General features: G+C 17.4%; 7 protein-coding genes across 7 annotated transcripts; 5 read left to right on the forward strand and 2 right to left on the reverse strand.

Moving 5' to 3' along the window:
• Positions 1-1,146: 1,146 nt before the first annotated feature.
• Positions 1,147-4,769, forward strand: PGAL8A_00159100 (conserved Plasmodium protein, unknown function; the record flags this gene model as incomplete). Its single annotated transcript, XM_028675143.1, has 2 exons — positions 1,147-1,254; positions 2,253-4,769. 2 exons carry the CDS (start codon positions 1,147-1,149, stop codon positions 4,767-4,769), a joined length of 2,625 nt encoding a protein of 874 aa, XP_028526704.1.
• Positions 4,770-6,430: 1,661 nt separating this feature from the next.
• Positions 6,431-8,281, forward strand: PGAL8A_00159200 (bifunctional methylenetetrahydrofolate dehydrogenase/cyclohydrolase, putative; the record flags this gene model as incomplete). Its single annotated transcript, XM_028675144.1, has 1 exon — positions 6,431-8,281. The coding sequence occupies one exon, from the start codon at positions 6,431-6,433 to the stop codon at positions 8,279-8,281; it is 1,851 nt and encodes a 616-aa protein (XP_028526705.1).
• A 1,448-nt stretch (positions 8,282-9,729) lies between these two features.
• SNF1 (SNF1-related protein kinase catalytic subunit alpha, putative) lies at positions 9,730-12,092 on the forward strand (the record flags this gene model as incomplete). The annotated part of the gene is made up of 2 exons (XM_028675146.1): positions 9,730-11,659; positions 12,016-12,092. 2 exons carry the CDS (start codon positions 9,730-9,732, stop codon positions 12,090-12,092), a joined length of 2,007 nt encoding a protein of 668 aa, XP_028526706.1.
• Positions 12,093-12,421: 329 nt separating this feature from the next.
• PGAL8A_00159400 (conserved Plasmodium protein, unknown function) lies at positions 12,422-14,570 on the forward strand (the record flags this gene model as incomplete). Its single annotated transcript, XM_028675147.1, has 10 exons — positions 12,422-12,517; positions 12,608-12,667; positions 12,874-12,945; positions 13,035-13,120; positions 13,255-13,417; positions 13,514-13,679; positions 13,844-13,886; positions 13,981-14,142; positions 14,257-14,362; positions 14,463-14,570. The coding sequence occupies 10 exons, from the start codon at positions 12,422-12,424 to the stop codon at positions 14,568-14,570; spliced, it is 1,062 nt and encodes a 353-aa protein (XP_028526707.1).
• Positions 14,571-14,922: 352 nt separating this feature from the next.
• On the reverse strand, positions 14,923-16,869 carry HAS1 (ATP-dependent RNA helicase HAS1, putative; the record flags this gene model as incomplete). The annotated part of the gene is made up of 2 exons (XM_028675148.1): positions 14,923-15,066; positions 15,172-16,869. 2 exons carry the CDS (start codon positions 16,867-16,869, stop codon positions 14,923-14,925), a joined length of 1,842 nt encoding a protein of 613 aa, XP_028526708.1.
• A 2,049-nt stretch (positions 16,870-18,918) lies between these two features.
• Positions 18,919-19,755, forward strand: PGAL8A_00159600 (tetratricopeptide repeat protein, putative; the record flags this gene model as incomplete). The annotated part of the gene is made up of 1 exon (XM_028675149.1): positions 18,919-19,755. One exon carries the CDS (start codon positions 18,919-18,921, stop codon positions 19,753-19,755), a length of 837 nt encoding a protein of 278 aa, XP_028526709.1.
• A 961-nt stretch (positions 19,756-20,716) lies between these two features.
• On the reverse strand, positions 20,717-26,011 carry PGAL8A_00159700 (conserved Plasmodium protein, unknown function; the record flags this gene model as incomplete). The annotated part of the gene is made up of 2 exons (XM_028675150.1): positions 20,717-25,628; positions 25,893-26,011. The coding sequence occupies 2 exons, from the start codon at positions 26,009-26,011 to the stop codon at positions 20,717-20,719; spliced, it is 5,031 nt and encodes a 1,676-aa protein (XP_028526710.1).
• Positions 26,012-26,127: the final 116 nt, after the last annotated feature.

Here is a 26,127-nt window from a genome sequence, read left to right on the forward strand (position 1 = left end):
AATTCTTTGTTCTTTTAATTTTTTTTTTAAATATCTTTTGAATAGAAAAAACGTTTTTAATGATTAACTTTAAAAAATGACAAGTTTATCCACAAATTTTTTATATATGTTTTTTAAAAAAAATTTAAACGCATTTCTACTTTTTAAAAAGGTTTCTTGTATATTTAAATAAATTATGTTGCAAATTTATTAAAAACGAAAGATATGTAATATTTTATGTTGAAAGAATAATGTGAATTTTTCATGCCTAAATATATTTATATTTAAAAAGAAAAAAAAGGAAATTTTTAAAAATCTTAAAATAGTGGAACATTATGTTAATCTTCATTTAACATCAAAAACTGCAAATATATTTTAATTCTTCCTTTATAAATTTTATCTATCTATTTCTATTTTTTTTTTTTTTTTTTTACTTCAAATATATATTTTCCTTTTTAATTTTGTTGTCTTCATTTTTTTGGAAGGTAAAAATATTAAATTTAAAATAAAATAAAAAAATAAAATCTGAAAATTTATTATATATGAATAGAATTTTTATTTTTTCATACAAGATTTATTATGGTGATTTTGTCATAAAAGCAAAAAAGCTAAAAAAACTTCATATAATAATTAACATATATTTTTTATTTTTGATATAAATTTTTAAGTTTATATATATTACTTCAATCTAAATTATATAAATTTTTTTTTTTTTTTTTTTTTAAATTAGTAAACTTATAAATTACTATTAATTTATATTCTCTAATATTTTAAAAAATATAAAAATAAAAAAGAATTAAATTTATAATGGTAATTTAAAAGTTTTAACGAAGATTTATTGAAATTTCATGCACACACGCTCATACAAAATAAATTAAAAAAAAAAAAAAAAAAAAAATACATTTTGTAATATATTTTTATTAAACTCATAAGAATAATATAAAATTAAAAGCGATGTGTAAGAAAAAAAAAAATTTAAATAATTATTTGAAATAAGTAAAATAATAAAAAAAAAGAAAATAAAGAAGCATTACAAAAAAATATTGTATTCAAATATAAAAAAATATTTTTCTTTAAAAAAAAATGTACAAACAGTTACTATATATATTTTTTTTTATTTAAAATATTAATAACTTTTCATAAAAATAAAAATATAACAAGTTCAAAATGAAAACAAATGAAGAACTTATACGTAAAGAAGAAGAGGACATTTCAAAAACAATAGCACTATCGTTAGCAGAATATAATGCTTCACAAAAAAAAAATAACGAAAAAGTAAATATATAAAAAATTAAATAAATAATTAATAATGAAATAAATATGATTGAAAATATTTTTTTATCATTCACAGTATAATATTATACTATAATATTTTATATTAATTACAATTATATTATAATGGAATATTGTTTTTATTTTTAATTCAAGTAATTTATAATATAAATTACAGGATTATATCTATATTTATAAAGCGTAAATTTACTCTTAATTATTTTTATATACAAAAAATAAACAAATTCTAAATGTATACTATTTTGTATCTTATTTAGATAATATTAATTTACTTGTTCTAGATAAGAAAAAAAAGAATAAGTTACTCAAATGTCTGAAATTTTATTACAGTTTTTAATTTTTAATCAATACTATCTTAATTTAAATTTCATTTTTCTTCAATATATGTGTATTATCTCTTATAAATTATTTAAAATATATATATTTGTATGTATCACATAAATATTAATCTGAGATTTTCATGTTATCTCTTTTTATTCCTTTTTATTTTTATTTTTATTTTAATTCTATTATTTTTGTAGTATATTGATATATTTTTTTTTTAACTATATATATTACATATTGTTATATCTAATAATTTCACATAATTTGAGTATATATACATTTTTGTTGCTTATATTTTCCTTAGTTCTTTTAATTGTAACACTTTTTAATTTTTAAAAAAAAAAAAAATATATAGATTATTACAAAACTCATATACTTTCAATTATATTATATATATTTTGTTATTACTTTTATTGAACAAATACATAATGTACAAATTCATAAAGTTAAATTATCATCATTTTTTTTTCAAAAACTTTTTTATCATAATTTAGTTATGAATATATATATATATTCTAATTGAATACTTATCATGGTTATTAATTTTTTTGTATAAAACACAAGATAATTACTGTATTTTTCTTACATTAAATTATATTATTTCTTTTTATTATTATGTTGTGTATCTCATTTTTTTTTTTTTTTTTTTTCTTTAGAACTACGAATTAGATGATGAGAATGATGAATTGTTACAAGAGGCCATAAGGTTATCAATTTTAGGTTGTAAGAAAAGTGAAAGCAAAAGTATTGATTTTAACGATAGCTATTATGATATAATAAAGAAACATTTTAATAAAATAACATATTATTTATGTAATAGCTATGAATCAACTAAAAATCAAAATGATATAATTGACAATAAATTATTTTGGAAAGATATATATAAAAATTATAAGAATATATATGTTATTATAAGAGATTATCTCATAAATTTAAATAAGAGAAATGAAAAATTAAACGAAGAAAGTAGTGATTCTACGTCAAGTAGGGATGATTATGAAAGTGATGATTCAAGTGATTGCAGCAATTCTTCGTCTTTGTCATGTTGTTCATTAGAACGAATCAGAAAAACATATAGGAATATAAATTACACAACTAAGGATTACTGCAAATGGTTAAGAAGAGGAAATAGAAGTAAGTGTTTGAATGATCATGTATATTTAAGTTATTTATTAAAAGAAATGAAGTTACTTGAAGATGTTACAAGTGTGCATAATTTAGTTTTTGGTGTGAATAATTATAAATATGCAAATAAATTAGATATAAAAAAATGGTGCAATCATAATTTATCATTTTATGAAAACAAAAATATTAATTTTGGTTTACGCCAATTTTTAAGTGGCCCTTGTGGTCTTATATCAAGTATTCAGGGATATATTATAATTATTTTACTGTTTAATTATAAATATAATTTTTTATGGGAAAATAATTATTTTAATATTTTAAAAACAAATAATGATTTTCTAAATTTTACCAATAATAATGTAAGTGATAAAAAGTCGTCAGATCAAGTAAATAATAATTCTAAAGAAATTAATAGTAAAAATAATTTAGAAAATAATAAAGAAAATTTTGAAGTTAACGGAACAATAATGTCTGAATACAAAAATAATAGCATTCAATCTAATGAAATTAATAAAGAAAATAATATAAATGATAATAGTAAAAATGTAAATAACGAAGAAAACATTAATAATGATCGAAGTGTAAAGAGTGATAAAAATATGAACAGTGATGATAATATAAATAATGATTTGAATAAAAATAATGATGAGAATATAAACAATGATCATACTACGAATAATGACCATAATATAAAAAATGATAAGAATAAAAATAATGATGAAAATAGAAGTAACGGGGATAATTACAATAATAAAAAGCCAAAGTATGAAAAAGATACCAACTTGAAGGGACATAAATGTAAAAATAATTTTACTGAAACAGATTATGATACTGAATTTTTACAATTAGTGCGTGATAATATTAGAGATTTAAAATATTATTCATTAGTAGAATCTTTAGCATATATATTATATCAGTGTACTGATAAATCTTATTATATTATAGCCTTTTTATTACCAGAATGTTATGATTATTATTATTATATGAACAAGAAGAATTCAGACGAAAATGTTATACGTGATTTAAAAAAAATTAATATTTATTATAAAGAGTTTAGTGGAATAAAAGAAGTAATAAAATTTTATTTAGAGCATTTTATTATATTTTCAAGTTCAACAGGTGTTATCTCGTTTTTATATTCTGTTATATTAACAAGAGGAATAAATAATATAAAAAATGATATGGATGATATAAATCATCCATTAATTGGAATATATGGCCATTGTTCTCAAGAATTAGTTAACTTGTTATTAACAGGTAGAGCATGTTCTAATGTGTTTGATAACAACAGTATTATTAATACATTTTCTAATAATGATGCAGATATATGTATGTATGAAAGTAGTAGCCCTTTTACATATAACTTAAATGAATCCAAAGGTTCTAAAAATTTTAATTCACAAAGATCATCATTCAGCAAAAATAATATTGTTCTTAAAGGTATAAACAAAAGACCATTAATTGGTTTATTAACAGATTTTGAAGCATTTAAATACTGTGAAGTTGGTAATTTTTACAAATATCCTATTTACCCTATATGGGTAATTAGCAGTTCTAATCATTACACTGTTTTATTTTCTTTAAACATTCATAATTCAAAATGTACAAGTGAAGAGTTATTTTTAGAAAAATTAAATAAAATATGGAAAAAATATGATAAAGAAAATAATAAATATATTTTATCTCATTTTATTCCTCAATTCTTAGAAGACTTGAATTTAAAAGAAGAATATAAAAATATTTTTGATAGTTTTGTTAACGATTTAGACATTTTATTATATTCTGAATTTAAATCATTTTATTTGCAAATGAAACAAAAAGATATTAATGATCTTAAATATTCAGATCCTCCAAAAGAAAAATATTTTTATTTATATGACGCACAAGAAGCACCAGAAAAATCTATTCATTATTTTCTTTTGAAAGAAGTTGATTACGATGTATCACATGAAAATCATTTGAAATTTTTTAATACAAGGTGGCCAAATAATACAGTAGAGATACTAAATATTGAAAAAAAAATTTCAAAACATAAATATTCTTATTAAACTATGTTTTTTTAAGATATATATAATACATATTCAATAGAATATATAAAGAAATGTATTAATATTTGAAAAATTTTATGGTGGAATTTTATATATAATTCAAAAATATGTGTCTTTAAGAAAAAAAAAAAGGAAATGCAATTAAAATTTTATAACATATATATATGCATGATATTCATTGTAATAAATTTGTTTTATAAATATGCCATGTCTGTAAAATTAAATGTGTGTATTTCCATGTTAATCCCTTTTTTTTTCATAATTATAAAATATATTTTTAATAACAAAATGTTAATACTTTTTTCGTATTTTTTTTTTTTTTTTTTTTTTCCCTTTATTTAATTTAAAAATAGAATTAAATTATTTTAATAAATTCATGAGAAAAGTATGTATAAACATAAAACATAAATGCACATAAAAAAAAAATTATTAATATACATAATTTGTGTTATATTAAAGGTACTTATATATAGCTTAATATAAGATAAAAAATGATCAGTCTTAAAACAGGAAAACGCTTTTTCTTGAAATAAAAAATAAAAATATGAACGGATCATAAATAAGGAGAAACCAAGTATTAAAATAAGTAATATAAAAGAAATTCAAATAATCTCGTAATATACATTTCTTAATAAAAAAGAATTACTCTAATTAATATGTTAAGATAAAAAAAAGGGAAAAATAACTATAAAACATTAGCATATTTCATTATTTTTATATTTATTTAATATATCATAATTAACTAAAATAAAAAAAAAAAAAAGGAAAAAAAATATTTTTCTATTTTAGGTAGTTGTAAATGTTAAATTTACTTTGGTGCTTTATAATTTTCGTTTAAAACGTTTAATATGTTCTATTTTTATATTATTATAATTATTATTATTTGAGAAGTAATAATTTTTAAAATAAATAATATTTTTACTATTCCATTTTGTTTTTTTTTTTTCAATAATTCGTAGAGCCGTTATACATTCCTGCTTTATTTAAAAGTTTTTTCGGTACTTCCTCACCTTGTTATTTCTTCATTTTGTTTAATTATATATTCTTCCTTTTTATTCTTATATATTTTTTCATTATGATTAATTCTTGTGTTCTTAGTATTAATTTATTTTATTTCATTTTAGGTTTTCCTTTAATATAATAATTACAATTAAATTAAAACATAAGGAATTTATTAGAAATAAATAAAAATTTAATAGAAACAACACATTTGTAAAAAGGAAAAAAAATTTTATTTAAAAATAGAATTTTTGATTTTTATTTTTATTTATTATTTTTTTAAAATACAATGCTAGGACTTCTTTTTTATTTAATATAATAAAAATTTTTAAAAATGATAAGATGTTTAAAGTTTTTCATTGTAATATTTCTTGGTATTGTGTTTGTATTTAAAATTGTTAACTATTTGATTATTCATAAAAAAAAAAAAAAAAAAAGATAAAATATAATTAAATAGTATATATATTTAAATTAGCATGTGTATATATATATATGAAGATCTACAAAAATGTATTTATCAAAATTTATGAATTTTTTTATTTTTTTATATTGCTAGAAATATATATAACTTTTTACTGAACAACTTATAAATTAGAAGATTTTTGACAGTTTTATTTTATGTTATTTTTTTTCTGTTTTTTTTTTTTTTTTATTTTATTATAATGAGTTGTACATTATTAAATGGGTATTGTATATCTGAGAAGATTGATGAAATCATATTGGAAAGGATTATAAATGATAAAAATAAAAAATTAAAGGGAAAATTTAAGGAAAAGAAGTTGTTCATAATTTATTCAAAAAATATAGCAAATTATTCATACTTATATATAATTTTAAAGAAGAGTATTTATTTAAACTCAGATGTTATTTTTATACTTATAAGAATAAATAAGGATGTTAGTGAAAATAAGTTAAAAGATATAATACAAAAAATAAGTAGAAAAAGAAGCAATTCATCCATAATAATTTTATCACCTTTAAGTTGCCATATAAATAAGTGTTACATATCTAAATATATTAAGAAATGTAATGATATAGATGGTGTTAATTACAAAACCATTTTAGAATTAATTAAAAGTAGTAATAATATTGTTAGTTATAATATTCCACATAGTTTTTTAACATTAATAAATTATGTGAGAAATTCTTACATTAAAATTTTTAATAAACTACTAAAATTTTTTTTCACATCTTTTTTTTTCCCATTAAAAAAAAAAGAAGAAATTTCGAAAAAAATTGATACTGAAAATAATTCAATAAATAATAAAGTAGCCAAAGCACAAAAAGGAAATTATGAGGCTATAAAAAATATGTTGTTTTGTTATAATAAAAAACAAAATTATGAATATTCAGATGAATCACAGAGGAAGTATGATATATTATTACATAATTATTTAAAAAATATTAAATATAGTATTCCTTGTTGTGTCTATTCAATTCTTTTATTTATTAAATATTATAATATTAATATAAAAAATAAGAATATTTTAATTATAAATAATAATATAAATATATTCTTATCGTTATTTATCCTTTTTTTTCGTAATAAAATTTCTACAATAGTTTATGATGCGGTAAAAGGAAATATTTTATGTAGGTATAAAAAAAATGACAAAAATAAATTTTATTTTAAAATTAATAATAGAAAATTGCTAATAAAAGATGAAGAAGATTTTAAGTCTAAATGCAATAATTTTATGAATTATCATGTGGTTAGTAAAAATCAGAACAGAAAATTTAGTAAGGGGGATATAAAAAAAAATATGAAAAAGAAAATAATTAAATTTTCTGATATAATAATAATTGGTTTAGGGTGTAGCAATATTTTAAAAAAGAAGCATGTGAAAAGAAATGCTATTATTTTAGATTTAGGAATCAATTTGAAATACTGTGAAAATAATAATACAAAGTTTGAATTATCTGAACAAGCAAGAAACAATACTAATAAATATATAAAAGAAAATAATAATGGTAATTTTAAAAATGATACATATGAAAGAAAAGATTATAACTATTTGCAAAGGAATTTTTTATATGGAAATAAATATGTAGTTGCTGCTTGTAATAAAAGAAAAAGAAAAAGTTTATTCTCTTTTAGAAAAACTAAAATAAAATTAAAAGTAGATAACAATACTCTATTACCTAGTAGTACAAATATAAAGTTAAAAAAACATAAAAATAATATATATATGAAAATTAAGGAAAGAAATAGAAATTCATTTTATAAACTCCCAGGGACTATACGTTTTAAAACAAGTTCCATTAAATATGAAAATGTAAATAGATATAAGGAAAAAGGAAAAAGAAAAAATTTTATATACTTAAAAACAAATAAATCAAAATTAGAATTTTCTAATAAATTATCAAAATTTTTAGTAAATTATGAAATTATTGGAGATGTTGATTTAAACTGTAAAAAAAAATGTCAATATATTTCAAGTGTACCAGGAGGATTAGGGCCTATTACAACTTCTATCTTATTTTATAATTTGTATTTTAAAAAAGTATATTAATAAGATAAATAGAATAAAGAAAATTTTTTTGTATTTTTTTTTAAATAATATTTTATAATTTTTATTTTGTATGATCTTTTTAAATGTGTTTTTTTCGTGATTTTAATATAACTATGTCATATATATATATATATATATATATATATATATATATATATATATATATATATATATATATATTTATATATTTATATTTTTAATTCAATTTCTATCAAGTTTGAATTTATTTGAATTATTTTATTTCACAAAATAAGATTTACTATAGCACTTGTTAATTTAAATTAATATATGTATTTATTTATACTATTTTATTAAAAATAAAGAAAATATATCAATAATTGATTAATTTATTAAGAAATTTTTAAAGTATCATAATTTAAAAGATATATAATTTACCTTTTTTTTTTTTTATTTTTTTTTATTTTTTATGCAAAAAATTTATTATATTCCATATAAGCTCTTTTAATTATTTTGAATGTATTTAAAAAAAAAAAAAAAAGCAGAATTATGCTAAAAAATATATATTTTTAATATATTCAACAAAAACAACACATGTAAAAAAATATACAAATATATAAATATATAAATATATATATAAATATATATATATAATTTATAATTTAATAGTATGTGTTATTACTCTTTTTTAAAAGAAAAATATATCTATTTGTAGAATTTGATATATTTTAAAAATGAAGAAATATATGGAAAATTTTTAAATTTTTTCATTTTTTGAATTAAAGCAATTCAGAAAATATAATTTATTGTCAAAAACTTTTTTTTTGAAAAACAATTTTTAGCATTGAGAAGAAATGAATTATGATTACATATGTTTTCAATGAAATATTTTTATTCATTTACTAAATTTTATCACAAAATATAGTATTTCTAAATTTTTACTCTTAAGAGTAAGAAAATTAAATAATATAAATATATTAAATAATATAAATATATTAAATAAAATATATAAATTAAATAGATAAAGTAAAATAAAATTAAAAAATGAATTAATATTCATTTACACAAAAAAAAGAAAATTTTTTTATAACATATATTTCAAAAAAATTGTAAAAAAAAAAAATTGAATAAAAAAGTCCATAAATTAAAATTTTTTTTATAAATGGGAAAAAATAGAGAAAAATAAAATAATTGTAATCCTTATTTTACTTGATTTTTTATATTGAAAGATAAAGGTATGAATATAAAATAAAATTATGATTTAATAATGAAAAGTGTTATTAAAAAAAAATTTTAAAAATAAATAAACAACTATTTTGTATTTTATATACATATTCACACACCCATACATTGATAAATAATTATTATATTTTTTCAATGTAAATTAATTTTTGATTTTATTTTTATTATCTTTTTAATATTTTTATTGATATATATATATTATTTATTAATTATTTTGTATTTTTTCGTCTTTTTCTTTTTTCTAATAGATGCTTGATAATGAGATATTAAGCAAATATGAAATTCACGAAACCTTAGGTATGGGATCTTTTGGGAAGGTTCATTTGGGTATCCATAAGAAAACGAAAATAAAAGTTGCTATAAAATTGATAAATAAAAAAAAATTATTTGATATGAATATGGAAGACAAAATTAGAAAAGAAACGAACATAATGTTAAGATTATATCATAAGAATATAGTAAATTTTTACGAGATAATGGATGTATATTTTTATATAATATTTGCATTTGAATATGTAGAAAATGGAGAATTGTTTGATTATGTTGTACATAAATTAAGATTAAAAGAATTGGAGGCAAAGAAATTTTTTTATGAAATTGTATGTGGAGTTGAGTATCTTCATGATAATTATATTTGTCATAGAGATTTAAAGTTAGAAAACATTTTATTAGATAGAAATTATAATATAAAAATAGTAGATTTTGGTTTATCTAATTTTATGAAAAATGATTTTTTAAAAACTTCATGTGGATCACCTAACTATGCTTCACCTGAGGTTATATCAGGAAAAACTTATTTAGGATGTGAAATAGATGTGTGGTCATTAGGTGTAATTTTATTTGCGATGTTATGTGGTTTTTTACCTTTTGATGATGAAGATATACATGATTTATTTGAAAAGATTAGAAATGGGATTTTTTCAATTCCTGGTCATGTATCTTATTATGCAAAAGATTTAATAAAGAAAATATTAATCGTTGATCCAAGTAAAAGAATTACATTAAATCAAATCAAGAAACATCCATGGTTTTTTATAGATTATAATATTTTAGATTTAATGAGTAATAATATAATAAATTATTATATAGACAAAAAAATTTTAAAATATTTAATAAAAATAGGGTATACATTCCATAAAAATCAAAAAGAAAATAAACAAAATGATTACAATTATAACAATATTTTATTAGATAGAGATGAAGATTGTCATTTTCTTTTTGATAATTATTCTAATAGAAAAAAGTACACAAATAAAAAAAATGTTATATTTTACAATCAGATGGACAACATATATTTTGCACATAAATTATTATATGTTAATAAAATTAATTCTGAAATAAAAAAAAAGAAATATAAGTTAAATTCTTTTTATAATATTTTGCACATATATAATTTAAAGAATTTTTTTTCAATTAAAAATGATGATACAGACAGTGATGATGATAGAACTAGAAACAAAATGTTGTGCTTTAATAAAAATTTAAATTTAATAAAAAAAAAAATAAAGAATAAAATTTCCAGTAGGATGCATACACGTAATATCACAAATAATAATTTAAAATCCAATTCTAGTAATAAGTTAAATCTAATCGAAAATAATACATATTTCTTGGGGACTTTTCAATCAAATAAAAAGAAAACAAATATTCCTGAAAAACCAAATGAATCATTGGAGAAAGTTGAGTATAATGATTGTCATAAAAGTGACTCAAGAGAAACATCTGATGATGATTATACATATAATTTTGAAGAAAGAATACTATTTTATCATAATTATCATAATAATATATACAATTATAATTACTGTTGTGAAAATGAGAAAAATAATGATGTAAATAATTGGAAGTTGGGTATAGAAACTTATTTGGATATTGATAAAATTTTTACAATTATTTTAAATAATTTGGAGAAATTTAATTTCATTGTAAGATTTTTAGATATTAATAAAATCTATTGTTATAAAAAAAAAGAATTAAAAAAAAAACAAGATGTTATGATAGAAAATAATAATAATTATAATTCTTTCAATTCTAACAATTTTATAAAAGATGATTTAAATATAAATAGAATGGAACAACAAGAATTTGAAGAATGTTGTACTTCTTTTTATATGTATATATTTAGTAAACATAATTTTTATTATATTGATTTTTATTCACTTAGTGGGCATCTAATAAGTATGGAAAATTATATATACATATATATATATAATGAATATATTTATATTAATAACTATTGAATTGAAATTAAAAAAAAAAATATATCTTTTATATAATAAAAATAATAATAAATTTATGTAAAGAAAAAAATAAAATAATATTAAATAAGACAAAAAGTATATATGCATATTTGGGTATATTACTTAGATTCAAATTAAATATTAATAAATAAAAATATTTTATTATTATATAAAAAATAATAAAAAGTGCAAAAAAAAAAACATATATATATAAAAAATATTATATTCATCTTTAATTCTTTTTTAATTCATTTAATTTTATTTTTATTTTTTTTTTATTTCTTTAATTTTTAGAGTGCTCATTAGATATTTTAAAATTAAGAAGTAGAATTTATGAAGACATCATTTCTATAGACAAAACGAAAAACTAAATTGTTTTATATAACTTATATGTTTTTATTTACTCATTTATTTTATTTTTTTTTTTTTTTAATGTATTTCCTTGTTTTAAAAAAAAATTTTAGTTTCACTTAACATTTATAATTTTTTTTTTTTTTTTTTTATTATATAATTTCATTTGAAATTTTTTAAAAATAATTTTTTTAGTATTTTTTTTCATAGTAAAGTAGATTAATTTTTTTTTTTTTTTTTTTTTTTTTTTTATATATATATTATTGCACAAACTTAAGATTTAAAATATATCCTTTTTTATATTACCAACATATTTAGTAGAATTCTTCCTATTTTAAAAAAAAAAAAAATGAACTTGAGTAGTAATTTTTTGTCTAAAATAAAGAAAAAGAAAAAAAAAAGAGAAAATCAATTGTTAAATGAAGAATTAAATAAAATTGAAGAAGTATTTACAACACTTATTTTATATTTGTTATTTTCTTACTTTTTTTTTTTTTTTAAGTATAGAAACATTTTTTTTCTTCTTTTTAAATAGAAATGGTTAAAAGGAGATGATAAAAAAAATAAAGGAATCATAAGTTCAGCGAAAAGAGAAGTATTTTTAAAATATTAATTTTATATAGTAGAAAAACAAATTTTTTTTTTTTTTAAATATAACAACAATAAACAAAATAACATATATGATAAAATATAATTATGAGACATCTACAAGAAGAAAAAAAAAAAAACAAGATAGTTAAGCGAAAATATTAAGTACACTACCTTCTGTTTTACATATTCTTTTTGTTTTTCTTTTCAAAGGAAATTTTAGAGTTTATACAAAAACAAGATGAATTTAAAAATATTAAGAAAATTTCCATTGATCAAAAAGAAGTATAAAAAATAAAATGAGTTAAAAAATTTTCATAAAAGAGCTAAAAATGTATAAATGTTTCCATTTTATAATATTTATTGTGCTACAGGAAGAGACGACAAATAAATCATCAAGAATTATTAAGAATGATAATGACTTATTAAAAGAACTACAAAAACAAATTGAAGAAAAAAAGTTAATACTTAAAAATTTTTGCTACATAATATATAGAAATTATTATATATGCACGATACAATTTGAATCTACATATATAATTAAAAATTACACATTTTATTTATAATATTATTCTAAATTTATAAACCTGAAAGATTGAGACAAGAAAAACTAAATGAAGAAAATATCAAAAGAGAAGAAATTGAAACGACATATTTGTCAGAAATTGAAAAGAAACAAAAAGAATTAGAAAAAAATATTATTCTAAAAAATAAAGAGAGTGCATTAATAATAAAAAATCAAATTCACGAAAATTATGTATATAAAAATATTAAAAAAGAAAATTATTATAAAACATATACATAAATACCTTAATTTTTTTTATGATTACTGAATATTTTTATGTTCCAATAGCTAAAAAAACAAGAAGAAGAAAGATTAAAAATCATAGAAGGAAAACGAATGCAAAAACAATTTGAAAAAAGTAAAATTGAAGAATTAGAAAAAAGACAAGAAAAAATTATGGAACAAAAAGTACTTTACAATTATATATTAGAGAGCAATAGAAAACACATTGAATGTAATATAGAAAATTTGAAAAATTAATCAATATAATAATTTATACATATTATTAATTAATTAAAAATAAACATATAGAAATAATATTTCCTTCAACCATTTTCCTTCTTCTCTCTATAAGTATATATATTTATATAATATATATTTTCCTTTTTTAAAAATAAGCTTCAAATGAAAAAAAAAAAGAGGAGAAAAAAAAAGATGAAGAGTAAAAAAATTAAAAAAAAAAATACTGAAATAAAAAAAAAAACTTTTTATTCCCATATTAAATTATCAATATTAAAACGAAAAAAAAATTATAGATATGTAAGATATCTGGAAGAAAAAGAACAACGAGAGAAAGAATATGAAGAAAAAATAAAAAAGGAAAAGGAAGAAAAAGAAAAAGAAATCCATGAAATACGAATGAAACAAAAAAAAAATGTTGAACTGCTAGCTCATTTTGATGATATTCAAGCAATGAAGTAAAAATATATAGAAAATAAATATATATAATAAAATATTTTACATTTTAATTTAGTTTTACATTATATTAAATTTGTTATGTAACTTAAAATCTACCTAATTTTTATTTGAAGATGGCAAAAAGAAAAAAAAATTAAAGATGAACAAAAAAGAGTTTTAGAAGAAGAAGAAAAAAAAAAAAAGATAGATGAATTAAATAATGCAAGATTAATTGCGCTGGTTAATAAATTTACTTAAAAATTGTTATATAACAATACATATGTATATCAATAAAATTATTTTTCCTTAAAATTTTTTTCTGTCTAAAAATATCTTATAGATGGAAAAGAAGAAAAAAAAATTAGAGCAACTAGAAGAAGATAAAAAAGAGGCCGAAAACTTGAAAAATATATACGATCTTTATGTATTTATATTTGAAAAAAAATAAAATTAATTCTCTAATATATTCATATATATATATATATATATATATATATTTATTATATAGGAAAAAGAAAAAAAGGAAAACGAAGAAAGAGAAAAATTGAAAAAGAAAAATTATTATGAAAGTTTAACAAAATTAGTCAATTTTAAAAAGAAAAAAAATCATGTAAAAAAATAAGAAACATGAATAATGAGAAATTATAAATTTAATATGAACATATATCAATAAATTGTTATACAAATGTTAATACAATAAAAAATAAAAAAAATAAAAAAAAATACATAATTTTGTTTTAATTATTAAAATAATAAAAATTAAAAATTTAAAGGTATAATAAAGTTAGATTTGTTTTCATTTATTTAAATTTCTTTTTTTTTATATTTAATTTTAAATTTAAATCAACTTTTGGTGGTACTTCTAATCCAAAATTTTTGGAAGCCAAAAGTAAATTCAAATTGTTTACATCAAAAACATCCTTCAATGCGTAAGTAATATAACTCTAAAAAAAAAAAAAAAAAAAAAAAAGATAATAATTATATAAAAATCATGAAAAACAAAATTATACAAAGATGTATATATTAATATTTTTGTTTTTTTTTTTTACATTTAAATATGCTTTAAAAGCTTCTCTAGCCATTTTGTGTAAATGAAAATTTTTTGTAACAATCGATTGAATATGTGACTGTATATTTATAATTTTATTTGTATCATAAGCAAATTGATTTATTGGTATGTTATAAAATTTTAAGTAGTTTAAAAACTTTAATTCATGTTCCATTAAAAATATAATAGCTGATCCATTGGAATTATTTCCTCTACAAGTTCTTCCAACTCTATGAATATATTCTTTTGAATCATCAGGTGGATCGTATTGAATAATGTAATTAACATTGGGTATATCTAACCCCCTCGCAGCTACATTAGTACATAATAAAATACCACTTTGAGCACTTGAAAAATCATGAAAACTTTTCAAGCGTTTATTTTGTTTTTTTTTACCATGAATGCAATATGTTGGAATATCAATGTAATTTAGTAAGTCATTATAAAATTGAACTGACATACAATTATTAAAAAATACCATTATTTTTTTTGATAAATTTCTTTTTAAAAAAGTAAATAACAAAAGAAATCTTTTGTCTTCTTCAACTAAAGCATATCCTTGTTGTAATCTTTCCACAGTTGCTATTTTTGTAGTTACTTCTATGAATATAGGTTTTTGTAAAGAAAGTCTAATCAAACTTTCCACTTTAGTTGTCTGAGTAGCTGAAAATAAAGCAGTTTGTCTTTTTTTTGGTAATCTTTTTATAATTAAATTAATTTCTTCTTCAAAACCAATTTGCAATAATCTATCAGCTTCATCAATAATTAAACATATCAAATTTTTATATACGAATTCTTTTGTGTTTTGCATATGGTCTAATAATCTTCCAGGAGTAGCAATCAAAATATTTATACCATGAACAAATTTTTTTTTCTCTTCATTTCTGCTCATACCACCAATAATAATACCATTAGTTTGAGGTATATACTTACATAAATCTTTACAAACTTGATATATTTGAAGACATAATTCTCTTGTTGGTGATATAATTAAAACTCCTGTTCCATTTTTAGGTAAAAATTTTATATTATATAGGATATGGATAGATGGTATAAGAAATGCTAGGGTTTTTCCTGAACCTGTTTTAGCTGCACCCAATATATCCTTACCATTTAAAAAATGAGGAATACATTTTGCTTGAATTTCTGTCAATTTAACAAAATTTAAATCTTTCAACCCTTTTTTTAATGCATCACAAATATCTAAATCTTCAAACTTTACTTCACTATAAAAGGTTTCTTGTGTATTTTCTTCATGTGATTTAACTTCTATTTTCTTTTCATTTTCAAACTTTTCTATTGATGTTTCTGAATCATTTTTTAATTCATTTAATGAATTAATTTTTGAATCCTTTTTAGTGTCATTGGATTTACCTTTTAAATCGTTTAAACTATTTTCTATAATATTTGAGCATTTTTCAGAATTAGTATTATTAGTATTTTCCAATTCTATATTGATCTTCTTTTCTTTTTTTTTTTTTAATTTTTTTTTTTTAATTTCTTTTTTTACTTTATTAAGATTATTTTTATTTTTTTTGATTTCAAAAATCTTCATTTTTTCATCTTTGACTTTTTTTATTTCTTTAGTATTATTCTCATTATTTTGAAATATTTTATTCTTTTTCTCTTTTAATATACTTTTTTTTTTGTTTTTTTTATTCTTCTGCTTCCTCTTAATTTTATATTCCAAACAAGCCATCTTTTGCAAAATTGAAATTAATTTTTATATTATTCAAAAAAAAAAAAAAAATTAATTTAGAATACTAAAAAGATAATGGTAATTCTTAATTATTGAAATTTATGTTTTTAAAATACTTTCATTTTTTTAAACAAACTAATTCAATTTTTATTTTTATTTTATTAAAAATAATATTAAAAAAATTTTTTTTTTTCAAGTTTTAAATAAAAAAAAAAAATGTAGAAAGCGTCAAAAAAAAAAAAAATTTAGAACAAAGATTATTCAGATATAAATTTTTTTTTTCTGTTAAATATTTATTATAATTTTGCTTAATTTTTTTTTTTCATTCATTTAAATTTTTGAATATTAATTAAAAAATTTATTTAAACAATATTATGATTTATAATTCTTTAAATTGATGATTACATTTTTTATTTTTTAAAATTGCTAAAAAAAAAAAAAAAAAAAAAAAAAATTAAAAACGAAAAATAAATTGAATAAAACAAATTATTAGTAAAAATATTTAGAAGATATATTATTGTTTTAATTTATATTTGTAATTAGTATATATATTGTAATTAATATTAAAAAAAATGTATTATTAAATGATAAACTAAAATTAAGAATGATACCAAAAGAATAGTTTAAATGACTTTCAAAAGTAACTGAAAATTTTGTAATATTAGTATGGAATATATTTTTTCTATTTTATTATTATTAAATTAAATAATTTGTTAAAATGAAGAAAATTTTATTTAATTTTTATTAAGGAAAAACTGAAATGACGGAGTTATAGAAATTGATTTTTCCAAAAAAAATATTTACTAGACAAAAATTCCATTTTATATATGAAAATAAAAAAAAAAATATAGAAAATTAAGAAATTTTTTTTTTAAATTACTTATTTTTAAATAAAAATAAATATGAGAAAATGTTTAATTTTAAGGAAAATAATTTTATTAGCTCTTTTTTTTTAATAATTAAAATAAATATATTATTCATATTTACAACTGTTTTGGGTGGAAATAGAGGACAAAATATTAAAATTTAAATGAAACGATTAAAAAAATAAAATAATAATTTTTTAATTGAATAAATAATCTAAAATATATTAAATAATAAAATAAATGAATATAATAAATTAATTGGTAAATATATGTAAATGATTAAAAATGTTTTTTCTTAAATTTGAAAGTGTGTTGTTTAAACAAAAAACTTTAAATTTCTATAGTTTCCAATAAAATACCAAAAAAAAAAAAAATTATAAAATATATTTTAATTATAGAATATGGTAGATCTTTTATTAATCTAAATATTTTAAATAATAGATATATAATTATAGTTAATATAAAGTTGTGTTGTCCATTATTTAGATTTTTTTTTTTTTTTTTTTTTTGTAAATCATATCAATGAAAACTGCAAATATGCACTTAATTAGAAAAACTTGAAGCATAAAAAATTTAATTTAAAAACTTTCCAATCTTGAAAAAATATGTATTTATTTAAAAAAGATATTTTTCAAAATAAAAGCATATGCAAATTTTCAATTTATTTCTATTACAATTTAATAATATTAGTTTACCTATTTTGTTTTCTTTTAACATTTTAAGAACATATATGGCATTATAAATGTATTTAATTTGAATTCCAAATATAATTTTTTTTTTTTTTTTTTTTTTTTTTTTTCCTGATCAAATAATATTTTTTTGCGGTAATTATTTAAAAAACAAATATCTTCTTTTTATATATTTTTAATAAAAATATTTAATTATGAAATTAAAAAAAAAATATATTTTCTTTTTATAAATTTTAATCTTTAAATTTTATTATTAAAAAACTAAAATAAGTTTATGCATGCCTTTTCTTTAAATAACTATTCATAATTATAAGAAAATATAAAAAAAAAATTTTATTTGAATAATAATAATATTATATATTTTTAAAATATTAAATCAAATATATAAGAAAAGTTATAATCAAAAGATTATTAAGTTTAAATAGGATTTATATTATAATAAGTTTTTATTTTTAATAAAAAAAGTAGTAAGTGATATCATATTTTTACGAAACATGGGAGGATCTGCTAGTAAGAATTTAGAATATTACAATTATACAAGTATGAGGCTTTTGGATACAGAAAATTATGAGAATGAAGAAGAATATTTTAAAGAACATGATGTTGAGGAAATAATTAGAAAAGCAAGAGAAATAAGAAGCTATAATTTTAAAGAATCACTTGATTTATATTTTAAATGCCTAAAAATTTTGAAAAAATTAAAGGATGATAACTCAAGAATATATAAAAATGTGCTTGAATTTGAAATAAAACCATTAGATATGGCTAACAAATCATTGAAATTAGATCCACAAAATTTGGGACAAAAAAATAAACGTTATGATTCAAGTTCATCAATTACTGTTGATAATGTTTCAATAAATAAAAAAATTGCATCATTGTATAATGAAATAGGTGATTTATGCTGTATGCATGATTTTATAGATAAATCTCTGTTTTATTATGATAAAGCTTGTTCTTATAATCCTTCAAAAGTAGATTATATATATAAGAAAGGAGTATTATATCAACAGATGAATGAAACTGAAAAAGCCATAAATACATTTAAACGTATCCTTTCAACTGATGAAAATCACATACCTACCTTATTTTCTTTGGGTAATTTATATAGATATATTGATAGCAATATTGCTCTTGCTTATTTTGAAGCAATACTTAAAAAAGAACCAAATAATACAGAGGTTTTATCATTAATTGCATCGTGTTACGATAACTTAGGAAATTTAAATGAAGCAATATCTTATCAAAATAAAGTTGTACAAATAAATCCTGATAATTTCAATCATAAAAAATTTGCTCAAAGGTTGATAGAAATGAAATTACAAAATTAAAAAAAAAAAATTTTTTATCATTATAATTATAGTATTTTTTTTTTTTTTTTTTTGTGAATTACGTAATCATCTTTATTTTGTTTGAAGAAATTATGAATAAATTCCAGTAGTTTGAGATATTGATATTTTAACTTTATATTATTTATATTGAAGTTTTTGTTTAAAGTTTCTTAACAAATTGTAAAATCAATTTTTTTTGTTTGTCTTTTTCTTTTTTTTTTTTTTTTATATTAATTGTAATATAAGTATAATGAAATTAATTTTTTTTTTTTTTTTTTTTTTCGTATGTAGAATATAATATTTTTATATTATTTTTTCTGTTGTAATTGAAGATAAGAAATTTTATAAATTTGTATGACAATGAAATATTAAAATAAAAAAATTATAAAGAACATTTTTATTTAAGCATAAAAATGTAATACAAATTTTTATTCTTTTAAGCAACAGAATGTCAAAAATACATAAAATATTTTATTATTCTAGCTTTTTTTAAATATTACAAAGAATGTATTAACATTTATTATATTTTTTTTTTTTTTTTTTTTATATTACCTGATACAAAATTTATAATTATTTTATTAAAGTTAGTTTATATTTTAAAAAAAAATTAAACAAACAAAATTTCATTTATATATGTTGCATACATGTTGAATTTAATTATATTCATAATGTTCTTTTAAAAAATTCATAAAATTAAAAAAAAAAATTTAAATTATATATACATAATAAAAAAATCCTAGATTTTAAAAAAGATATGTTTCTACAAAAAAAAATAGAGTTATATGGTAAGTTTCTTTAAGAATAAAATATTTTTTTCATTATTTAAAAAAATTACAAAAAAAAATGTATTTTCATAAATAATTCTCTCAATACTTTTTACGCAATATATTATGTTAAAAAATCAAAAATGGAAAAAAAAAATGTGTGTGTGTGTGTTTTTTTTTTTTTTTTTTTTTAAATTTTAATTATCATAACTTGATGAAAATATGGATTCAACAAAATCAAAAAGAACCTTGTGTATCCATATAAAGGGTTTTAAACCTGATAAAAATAAACCTTCATTTCCTCTTTTGTATAATAAATATATAATATTGTTGTTTTTTGAAATTTTAATAATATCTAAATGATTAAAATTAAAATTTTTTGAATCTGAACAAAAAATTAAGACAACGGGAAAATTGAAATATTCAATGTTTTTAGAGATAAACATATTAGAAGAATTCTGTAACAAAAAAAAAAAGGCTTTTAATAATTTATAATCTTTAAAATCAAAAAAATTGGGTATGACAGATGTGTCACATAAATGTCTAATGCTCCAACAACACTCTTTTTTTTTATTAAATGAATGAACTTTTTTAATAAATTGATAAAATTTCTGATTATCACAAAAATTAAAGTAACTATCTTCTCTAAAATATGTGCATATATATATTAATATTAAGTAATTATATATATTATATATAAATGACAGATTAAATAAAAAGTAGTCTTGATTACTTAAGCATAATTTGTTATTTTCAAAATATACTTTCCACTTTTCATGTAATTTCTCAATATTAAAATGAATATTTATTTTATTTTCAGAATTATCTTCGTATTTTATATTTTTTAGATTTCTTATATTGATATCATTTAGGTTATTTATATCATTATATATCAGGTTATTATTATCTAAATTATCTTCTAAAGTATTACTCTTGCTACATGGGATATTCACACTTGCTTCATTGTTTTTATCACAAAAATTTTTTTTTTTTTCTTTCTTTTTACTTTTTATTAAATATTCATTATTTATAGATGAATTATTTTCGTTTATAAAATTATAGTAATTTTCTGAGTTTTTGATTATAGTATTTATTTTCTTAGATAAATCATATGATTTATCATTTTTTCTTCTATTTCTAAGATTATTTAATTTATCGCTTATATCATTTAGACAATAATTATCATAAAAAATATATTCATTTTTATAAATATTATTATTAGTACAATATTCATCGTTTTCATTTGTAATATTATATCTACAACTAATATTTTTATTACAATTATGACAAATAATAGCACAATCATTCTTAGTACTAATAATATTATTACAGTTAATAACATTATAATTCAAATTATCACTACATTTATTATAAGTTTTATTGGGATCCTTATTATTATTAGAGTGATTAGGAATAGAATTGAAAGAACTTTTGTTACAATTTCCTGTATCCTTGTAACATTTATGTAAATTATAACTATCACTTCCTAAATTAATATTATTTGAATTATTTGTGCAGTTTATTCCATTATTAGACACATTATTTACAAGGTCGTTTTCATTACGTAAAATACAATAGCAATCGTTTAAATATTTTAATTTCATTCCACAGCTACTACAATTTTTATTAATGCCAAATAAAATATTATTCTCCATGTTATTTTGACTATTAATATTATAAATTGATTTTCCATCATAATTAAAAAATAAAGACATTTTTAGAAATTTAGTTAATTCTTCTGTGCAACTAAAAAAATATCTTTGTTTTATTAAAGTTGAAAATGAATTAAAAAATACATTTAAAGAATAAAAAATTTTATGAATTAAAGAGAATTTTTTTTTTTTTTTTTCAGTAAAGTCGTCCGGATAATTAAATATATCAAACATATTATTATATGAAAAATTAATTAAAATGCATAATTCTTTTGTATGTTTTTTTCTATAGTCATCATAATTATAATCCACTAATGTGCTACTATTTTCTTCAGAATCTTTTCTATTTTTGTTTTTATTAAAAGAGTTGATATTCATTTTATCTCTTTCAACGATTTTCTTATCTTGTGCTATTTTATTTTCAGAATTGTTAAAGTTTTGTTTAAATTTATTTTTTATTTTAAAAAAACTATATCGAAATTTTTGTGAAAAACCTGAAGCATCTTTTAATGCATCATCTTTCATTTTAGAATCCTTATTTCCAAGTGTTTTTAAAACATTTAATTTTATTTTTTTCTTTTTTAAATTTTCTAAAAAATTATCATTTGATTTAACCTGATGTTCTATATTCTTTTTAATGTTTTCTGCTGAAAAATTTTGATGAATATTACTATTTTTTTTAATAAAAGATGTAAAATTAGTTAAATTTAAATTAGTATATTTATTGTTAGAATGAACTTTATTTGTATTTGAATCCATGTTTTTTTTTGTTATTTTTGTGTTGCTGGAATTGGATAGTTTACTTTCGTTCTTTTCATCCTTACTTTTATATTCCTCATTATTTTTTTCTAATATAATATCTGTACTTTTATTAAAAATATTATTAAGTTTTGATAAACTTAATAAAGATTCAATTTTTTCACTTTTCCATTTTTTTTTATTATTTTTGGTTTTTTCTATTTTATGATTTTCTATGTTTTTTTTGTTATTTTTTTTTTTTGATTTCTCTTTTTTTAAATTCTCATTTATGTCTTTTATTTTTTCCTCCTCTAAGTATTCTTCATCACCACCTTCATTTTCTCCATTATCATTCTCATCTTCTTCATAATAATTGTCATAAACAACATAATCTTCTTTTTCTTCCACTTTCTCTTCCTCTTCATCTTTTTCTTCATCAATATCGTCCTCTTCTTCTTCTTCTTCTTCTTCTTCATCTGGTATTACTTTCTGCTTAATTTGTTCGTTTACTACTTCATTAAAAACTTCAACTTCATCAAAACTTCCATTTGAATCTTCTAAATTTTTCTCATCTATTTTATCTTCTTTTTCTTCCTCTTTATCATATATATTATATAATGTCTTTTTTTCTTTCTTTTTTGAATCATCTGATATTATTTCAACATTACTTCTTTTGAGTCCTATAAGCTTTTTTTCCTTATTTTCTTTTAATTTTTTTTTGTCTTTGAAAAACAAATTCATTATGTTATTCTTATTTTGTATATTTATAAATTCCTTTTCTTCTTCGTTTCTATTTGATTGAAATGTTCTTGAATTATTTTTTTTCTCATTTACATTATCACATGAATCTTTTTTTATATCTTCATTGCCTTTATATTTCTGCAAATGATATTTATATACATTAGCATTATTTAAATTAAATTGACTATTCATATGTTCATCCATTCCTTTTTTTTTTCTTTTCTTATAAATTTTTTCTAAAAAATAATTCAGTAAAATATTAGTACCATCATTAAAACTTAAAAAAATAAAATTATAATTTTTAAAAATTATTTTAAAGTGATTCATTGCTATATTTAAATCATTATAATTATCACTAAAAAACGAAAATGGAGATGAAAATAATGGAGTATTTATTTCTTCTGAAGAAAAATTTTCATTATTATAATTTACTTTAAAATCATAATTTTTGTAAATATTATTACTATTATTTTCAAAATTATTAATACCATTGTTATTATAAGATTTATTATTAGAATTTATTTTTTCTTTTTCATCATAGCTAATATATGAAGAGGAGCTTCGTATTTGCTCATGTTCATTGGTTTCATTATTAAATATAAAACTGTTTTTTAAACTATTTATATATGATGAATCTTCTTCTTTTTCTATATTAGTATCTCTATCTTTATTATAAATATTAATGGAATTTTTATTTTTATGAAAATTAAAATTATTTGATAGGTTAAAAATATTAGTATTTTTAGTTTTAAATATAAATGGAATTGATAATCCAAAATTAACGTTTATATGTATGTGAACGCAAATATAACCTAATAACTTTGCTATAATTGTAAAAGAATCAATCTTTATATCTTTTGTTAAAAAATAATATAAGGGGATTTTATTTTTCATATCCTTTATATTTATATAGTTATAAAATATTTCTGGCACTATAATAATAATTCCTTTTATATTTTTATACTTCAAATGATTAAGGTACATATTTAATTTATCTTTAATAACATTTTCCTTATTTTTATTTATATTATTATTATTATTATTATTCTGAATTTTTTCTTTATTTTTCAATTTTTCATTTAATTCTTTCTCTTCTATGATTATATTTTCTTCTATTTCTTCATTTGCTATTATATTATTTTTCAAATTTATTTTATTTTCTAATTCTCTAGTATTTATCATTATATATTTTAGTTTTTCATCTATTTGTTCTTTTATTACATTATTTCTTTGAATTTCTTCTTTTGGTTCTTTATTTGTTAAAGTGATATTTTTCTGTTTGCTATTTATTTCTTCCCCCTTATAAGTTTTTTCTTTTTCTTTTATATATTGGATTCCTTTATCTTCATTTCTATCATTTATATTTTTTATAAGATCATTATTAAGAATCCGTGAAAATTGAAGATACTGAATCAAAACAGTATCTTGCAAATATAAATATTGAACATTGGCATCATCGACTTTTTCTATATTTAAAATACGTTTCCATTTATTATCTATTAAAATTAAATTTATCTTTTTTTGCCGGTTAATATTTACGAGATCATATAAATCTATTTTATCAGAATTGTTTAACTTATCATCCTTGACGTTTTTTTTTTTTGTTGTAGCATTTGGCAAGTAATAATCAATAATTACTGTACCAAAATTGTTATTATTTAAAACTTCTCTTGTATTAATATGAAAATTAAAATTAATATTTTCGTAGATATTTGTATATTCAACAATAAAAATAAATATATTTAATAACTTGATATATATAAAATTTTTTATGTTCTCAATAATTCTAATTAAAAAATGATGAATACAATTATTATTACTATTATTTGTATTATTTCCTAATTTTTCAGAAATTAAGCCATTTAGATAACTTTTTTTTTTTTCTAAATACAAATAATATAGATGAACAAATATATGTTGAAGGAATGGGTGCATTAAATATATAGTACTTCTATAAACCTTTTCAATATTATTGCATCTATTAAAAAATAATAAAAAAATATATATACATACTTGTTAAATATTTCCACATATATATTAATAAATACAATAAAAAAATTATATATAATTAAAAAAAAGAAATACATCAAGTATTTTTTAAGATTTCTTATTTGTAAGGAAAAAAAAAAGAAAAAAAAAAAAAAAAAGATAATAAAACATTTTCAATATTATTAATATTAGTATATTACACATATCTAGTTAATAATAAATGGAACTTTAATAAATATATATTTTCTTTTACTTTTTGAGAATTTTCAAAGATTTATTCCCTAAATAAAAAACTAATCCTTTAGAGCAGAAATGATAATCAAATATAAAATAAATAAATAATAATATTAAAATTACAATAAAAAAAGCCATTATATCTTTTGATAATTCAATAAATTTTTCATTGAAAAGAATATTATTTAATTTTCATTTCTTAAAACTTTTGTATTTTTAATTTTTTTTTTTTTTCCTATAAAATTAAGTCATAA

This window comes from Plasmodium gallinaceum (genome assembly GCF_900005855.1).
Source record: "Plasmodium gallinaceum strain 8A genome assembly, contig: PGAL8A_v1_65, whole genome shotgun sequence".
In the NCBI taxonomy this organism is placed as follows: domain Eukaryota; phylum Apicomplexa; class Aconoidasida; order Haemosporida; family Plasmodiidae; genus Plasmodium; species Plasmodium gallinaceum.